This window comes from Ovis aries, chromosome 13, assembly GCF_016772045.2.
Source record: "Ovis aries strain OAR_USU_Benz2616 breed Rambouillet chromosome 13, ARS-UI_Ramb_v3.0, whole genome shotgun sequence".
Classification (NCBI taxonomy): domain Eukaryota; kingdom Metazoa; phylum Chordata; class Mammalia; order Artiodactyla; family Bovidae; genus Ovis; species Ovis aries.
The window spans coordinates 3,512,478-3,519,180 of record NC_056066.1 but is presented as its reverse complement, the minus strand read 5'-3'; the positions used below and the strand labels follow the sequence as shown (position 1 = coordinate 3,519,180).

Sequence of the window (6,703 nt, the reverse complement as noted above, 5' to 3'; positions counted from 1 at the left end):
CCCCTGGAAATTGTTAAGAAATAATGGCAATCATTCTCTGGAACTCATTAGTGATGCTGTGGGTCAGACCCACATCCCTAAGTATTTACTGGCTTTTCATGAGCAGGTGATGCCAAGTAATGAATATTGAGTATTAAATATTATGATGTCAGTTTTTAAACTGAGGAATTTTTCTGTAGAAACAATGTAAGTGGGCACTTGGTTTCCATACCAGCCCACAACTGATTTTTATTCCACTGATAACTAGAGTGTGGTAGAACATGAGCTGACCTATTTTACTTGCAAATAGATACAAAAAGTTAAGCATTCTCCAGATATTTGCCGATTGGTTGGTTGCTTAGGAGTGTCATCAAGAGACTGCAGCACTACCAGTGGGTACCTGGGATTGGGGAGAATGCAAACTTTTATAGACATGCTGTGCTCTGTTCCCCCACATAATTTCAGGTTTGATCCCTGAGTTGGAAAGGTTCCTTGGAGTCGGGAATGGCTACCGACTCCAGTATTCTTGCTTGGAGAATTCCATGGACAGAGGAGCCTGACAGGCCGTAGTCCATGGGGTTGCAAAGACTTGGACACGACTGAGCAACCAACACTTTTACATAAAGCTGGAGTTGTAGTCCTAAATCTTGGGGGCAGAAACTTTTTCTAGACAGAAAGGGGGGAGAAAAACTCTTATCAGGCCCCTGTGGCTCCATTAAACAATAGGTGAAGTATGTTTGGGCCTAATCCATTTTATCTAGGTTGAAATTACCTCTCCCTCCTGATTCAAACCTAATTCCTCTTTTTGGATAATTTAGGATAAGTAATGGGGTTATTGTACTTGGTGGACTGGTGGCTATGAAGCTTGTCATGGCTTACAAAACATTTTTAACTTTTGACTTGGTTTGATTGATTTGTGAAATAGACATGATCACCCCCACTTTACTGTCCTGTGGGGAAGCCCACCGAGAAGAGTTCAGTGCTTTGCTCCACATCAGAGGCTGGGCAGCAGGAAAGCTGAGCCTTTCCTTACAAATTTTCTGTTGGTTCCACCCTTGAAGTTGTACAAGATGTAGGGTTTGTTTCTTTTTCTTAAATTTTAGATCCCTCAAGTATTCCTTGTTCTTTGAGACTTCAGAAGTAAAGAAGAAAGGATATTCAAAGAAGTGAAATTGTTCATGAGGTGCAAGAATATTTAGACATTGTTTTAATTCCATTTGTTCGAGAAGAAACTGGCCCAAGGAGGTGCATTGCTGAATTACAGTTTTAATCTTAAGACTTTAAACCAGTGCTGTTACTTCTTAAAAGCTTGTTGCCATTTCTTATATAACTTTACTACATTTAGAGATTTTAGAAAACTTTAAGTCATCCTGACTTCTCCTTCATTCATATTTTTATTTATTTGTGTTTTATAAAATTTTAGTATTTTACCTATGCAAGAGGGAGGGCAAAATATAATCAAAGAATAACAAAATGAAATAAGTTCACATACTTTATTTTGGCATGCTTTAGGTAGTTGTTTACATACAAACAATTGTTTGGCAAAGAAAAAAATTCCTGTATGTTCACTAAACGGAGCCCCAAAGGAATTCAGCCATACAGCTATCTGCATAGCTTAGTTTGTGAGTTTTAAGGTAAAAATAATAACACCCTTTAAAAATAGCCTGTCTCCTCATTTCATCCTTATTTCAGATTAGTGTGGTTGTTAATTTGGGGTCTCTGATCCCTGAATGGGCTTCCAGGATTCCTGGACTTCCTGAAAATGTGTGCAAAATTATGCATGCCTTTTTCTGGAGAGTGCAGAATTGCTTCTAACAAATGTTCAAAGAAGTCTGTAAATCAAAAGAACCGCTGCTTTATTTGCACATCATTTGAATAATAGAATATACTATTTATAGGTTTAAGAAGATGCATCTTATTATTTCTTTATCCTATATTTCATATTTTAAATGCTATGCTTTTGAGACTTTTATATTAACTAGGAGTGGATATTGTAATTTTAAATGATTGCAAACTCCATGTTTATTCATCTATTTTGTGTTTTCTAAACTTTTTTAAAAAATAGGAGCTTGGCCTATTGGTTCCTTGGGCTCAATCTCTCCCAGTAGTTATGGAAGTATAAAAGATTTGTGCATTGCAAAGTTTGGCTGCAAACATTTTTTTCATCTTATTCCTAACAAAACAACTATCTGTAGCCTGCTTCTCTGCAACAGAAATGACACAGCCTGGGATGAGCTGAAGGTAGGTAATAAATGTTGAATTCCTTATCTAGGGACTGGGGCAGGGATTAAAGAATCAGATAGGTACTATAATTTTTTTCACATCAGTCAGCTGTGCTTTTTTCCTTCACGATTTTCCTAGGTGGTGTAGAAAGCAAAAACAACCAAAATGTGAGAATTGCAGTTATAAGTAAGCTGATTTATTTTCCTGTGATATAGAAACTTGGCATATGCTGCCTCTTATTATTTCCAGTAATTTACAAGCAATGTAAAAGCCCTTGATGGGAAATTTTCTTAAGAAATTAATTTGAATTGTGTACTTGATGCTAATGTGAATTAGCATAGTAATTAGTAATTACTAATTAGCATTAGTAATTAGTGAATTACTCATAATTCACTTAGAAACAGGTTCCCCGGTTATACCCATCATCCACTTCTTAACAGAGATGTTCACAAACAGCAATAACACATGCAGTTTTTATACAATGAACGTGACACCCAATGGTACTGGTCACAGACTGGAAGAATAGATACTCAAGGCTGTAGCCTGGTAAATATTCAAGGTCTGTGTGTTTTTATTGCTGCTGGGTTGGATCATTTCCATAGCAACTTGAAATAAATTCTATATAGCATTTATACAGCTAATTTACTTAGATACAGGGTTTTTTTTTAGAAATATTAGCACTCTGCTGATCCAGTTGTGTTTGTGAATCTCAATTTGAAGAGCTAAATGTATATGAAGGAGGATATTAATCCAGTCCATGAAAGCAAACATCTGGCCAAAGTATTCTTTCATTTCTAATTTTTATTATTCCAAAAACGTGTTCATCACATGACAGCCTCGGTGACACTAGTTTTGTTCTTTTGGGCTCCTTGAGTCCCCTGTCTAAGTTGCCTTGAAAACATGGCTCTATTTCTTTGTGTTTCTGATGTCAACATCAGATTCTGGTGATTGTTTCTCTTTTAGCTCACGTGCCAAACAGCACTGCATGCTTTGCAGTTAACAATCAAGGACCCGTATGTTTTGTTGGGAGGTGGCTGTACTGAAACTCATTTGGTGGCATATATCAGACACAAGGTAGGTTAGGTAGTCCCTCCTAAATTATCTGAATTCTCAGCAACATGCATTTTATGAGATAATAATACTCTGGAGCCTTTAATGCTTAATTGCTCAGTAGTCTTGAAAAATCAATATTGTATTTAAAAACACTTCAGGAAAATAATACTCGAAAATATAAGCTCATATCTTTATCACAGTGATTATTAATCCAGATAGATGATCATATTCTTTGAGGACTGTCTAAATATACTGCCTGTTGAAATGAGCATTCTGGGTTTTTTCCTAGTTTTGTTTTTTTTTTTTTTAATTTTGTATTGGGGTATAGCCAATTAACATACAACATTGACATAGTTTCAGGAGAACAACAAAGGGACTCAGCCATAATATTCATGTATCTATTCTCTCCCCCAGACTCCTTTCCCGTCCAGGCTGCCACATAACATTTAGTAGAGTTCGATGTGCTATACAGCAGGTCCTTGGTGGTTGGTTATCCATTTTAAATATAGCAGTGTGTATATGTCCATCTCAAACTCCCTAACTATCCCTTCCTACCACTACCACCAGCAACTATAAGCTCTTTCTCAAAATCAATGAGTCTGTTTCTGTTTTCTAAGTACGTTTATTTGTATTGAAATGAGTATTCTGTTGATGGGAGTTGTCATCCTAGAGATCTCCACTGCTAAGATACAGTAATAATTGATGTTCATGATGACAGTGTTGAGATTCTACAAAAAAACTTCAGTACATTCTGGATATTCCAGAAAAAAAAGTTTCATTTATTAAAGCATCTAATTATTAGATTCTGTTATAATTTTAAATGGTATTCATTTATGATAAATGTTAATTCTATTAAATAGAATTGTTTTTATTAATCTATGAGACTCCATATCCTAGTAGTAGATAAATGTCACACATCATATTTCTTATTAATTATTTCATTAACACTGACCTACTTTCTTTGAAAGTAGCTACAAAAAGGTATTTGTGTGTTTTCCAAGTCCTTGCAGTTGTTTCTTTGGTCAGTCAGGAGTGCAGAGTCTCTGGGATGCCTGGGATTGACGAGTGTGTAAATGTTTTCCATAGACATGCCCTGCCTTGCTTCCCCAAATAACTTAAAATCTGTATGAATATAAAGCTTCTTCATGAAAAGTTATCAGAATGCACATTATGAAAAACAAAACCATTGCCAATCTATTGATGCTGAAGAGACAATATTATAGTCTGCAAATGGAACTGAGTAAACTGGAAAAAGTCTTTTGGAGAAGGACAGTATCTTGAGTAGGATTTTTGAAGAAGCAATATAGCACTGAAAATGTGGGGAGGGAATGTGCAGTAGAGATGATATCTGGTTCCAGTCTCCTGGGCGAAAGGAAAAAATGGTCATTGTTTTTGAGTAATTAGGATATGGATTTTTAATGATCATTCAGTGATGAGTTTGTTAATGTGTTACTTTTCCTATCATGAAATTTCTAGGGTAGACTTTTTAGAACCGTGGAACAAAAGCAATTCAAAATTATATAACCTTGTCATTAATTAAAGAGAAGAATAGTTACTTTTTAAACATTAAGGTTAAAATGATACATGTCCCTAAATGGTTTTTGTCTTAGTTATAACACACGTATTTGCATTTTAAACAAATCTCAAACATTTACTGAGTATAAATAAGTTCTTGGTTTGTGACTTCGTTAGTCTTCACGAGCTTCCTTCTGGGTGTATAGAAACCTGTGATTCACTTATTATGCCTTGTCCTTCATGTTGTACAAAGCCACTACTGGCAATCCTTCAGAACAAATTGATGGCGGGGTTAATTCTGAGTCATTCATTCTGATAAAATGACTAGTAGTGGGTGCTTTTACTGTAACAACCAGGTTAATGGATTAGCATGGCCAGCTGGCCCATCCCTGCCCATTAGCCTTGTGCCAAACCCCAAGTACTGTATGACTAAGCGTTTGATCAAGTATTTTTCAGAAACATTTTTGTCATCCTAATTGCTCTGTTCTGTATCTTCAATGGTTTTGTTACTCTCTAGACCCGTAATGAGCCAGAAAGCGTTCTTCAAGATGAGGGATGCTCTCAGACAGAACTCCAGCTGATCACTGATGCATTCTGCAGTGCGCTTGAATCTCTCGCTGGCTCTTTAGAGCACGACGGAGGTGAAATTCTTACCGATAGCAAATATGGACACTTCTGGTCGGTTCAGGCCGATTTGCCTTCTGCTGTGAACTGGCCAGATCTGCTTTCCAGATGTGGCTGTGGACTCTACAGCAGCCAGGAGGAGCTCAGCTGGTCCTTCCTAAGAAGCGCTCGTCATCCCTTCCCACCGCAAACCTGCCTTTCCCGTGAAGCCACAGGCTCGGCCAGCACCCTGACCTTGGACTGCTTTACCGCGAAGCTTAGTGGCCTGCAGGTGGCTGTGGAGACTGCTAGTTTGATTTTGGATCTTTCATGTGTCATTGAAGATACAAACTGATATAATGTTATCTTACAAAAAGAAAAACTAGTATTGAGTTTATATGTTCTCTCTGAAAGGCCTGTTCTCCATAGTGAGATTGATGATTCATAAAATCATAGATTTACTTATTTAAGGAAAAAAGAATTGATTCTTGAATAGAAATACTATAGAATAATAAAAATATGAAGCATTATTGAAACTATGGTAATTCTGTCAGTGAGTTCATAGATACTGCTGTAGATTATAATAAGTTTCTGTTCTCGTTATTTTGACGTCATTCTAAGAGTATACAGAAATTTTAAAACATCCTAGTCTATGTTCTTTCTTGGATATACTTTTATAGATATTTTTATTTAGTATTAATTACATATGTTTATAAAGCTAGATTCCAAAGTATCACAAAGCATCCAATACAGATTGTTCATTCAAAAGAAGTGTTCAAACTGCACATTCTGTAGAATTTCCAGGTTCTTTATCTGAGACTGTATCATTCAGTAATTGGGTAATTGATGTAGAAGCTGCTCTACCTGCAATTGCTAGTTTGTATTACTGTTCTTCATTTCTGTTATTCTGAGGAAATGTGTAATCAAGAAAAAAAAAATAGACTTTATATATAGTAACTTCCCTGATAGCTCAGTTGGTAAAGAATCTTTCTGCAATGCAAGAGACCCTGGTTTGATTCCTGGGTCAGGAAGATCCCCTGGAGAAGGGATAAACTACCCACCCCAGTATTTTCTGGCTTCCCTTGTGGCTCAGCTGATAAGGAATCTGCTTGCAATGCGGGAAACCTAGATTCAATCCCTGGGTTGGGAAGATCCCCTGGAGAAGGGAAAGGCTACCCACTGCAGTATTCTGGCCTGGAGAATTCCATGGACTGTATAGTCCATGAGGTCACAAAAAGTCGTACATAACTGAGCAACTTGCACTTTCATACTTTTTCATTTTAAATAGCATAAAGTGGAAAAACTACTTCTCTATTTCAGTCAATAGTGC

General features: G+C 36.6%; 1 protein-coding gene across 4 annotated transcripts in view; it reads left to right on the top strand.

Annotated features, from left to right (window-relative positions):
- MKKS (MKKS centrosomal shuttling protein) overlaps positions 1 to 5,909 on the top strand; it is a 30,590-nt gene extending 24,681 nt beyond the window's left edge. For all 4 annotated transcript variants that reach the window (XM_042230415.1, XM_060397154.1, XM_042230416.1 and 1 more), the window contains 3 exons: positions 2,045 to 2,220; positions 3,166 to 3,276; positions 5,288 to 5,909. In XM_042230415.1, coding sequence (XP_042086349.1) covers positions 2,045 to 2,220; positions 3,166 to 3,276; positions 5,288 to 5,728 — 728 coding nt within the window. In that variant the 3' untranslated portion in view covers positions 5,729 to 5,909. The remainder of the gene's footprint in view (positions 1 to 2,044; positions 2,221 to 3,165; positions 3,277 to 5,287) is intronic.
- Positions 5,910 to 6,703: the final 794 nt, after the last annotated feature.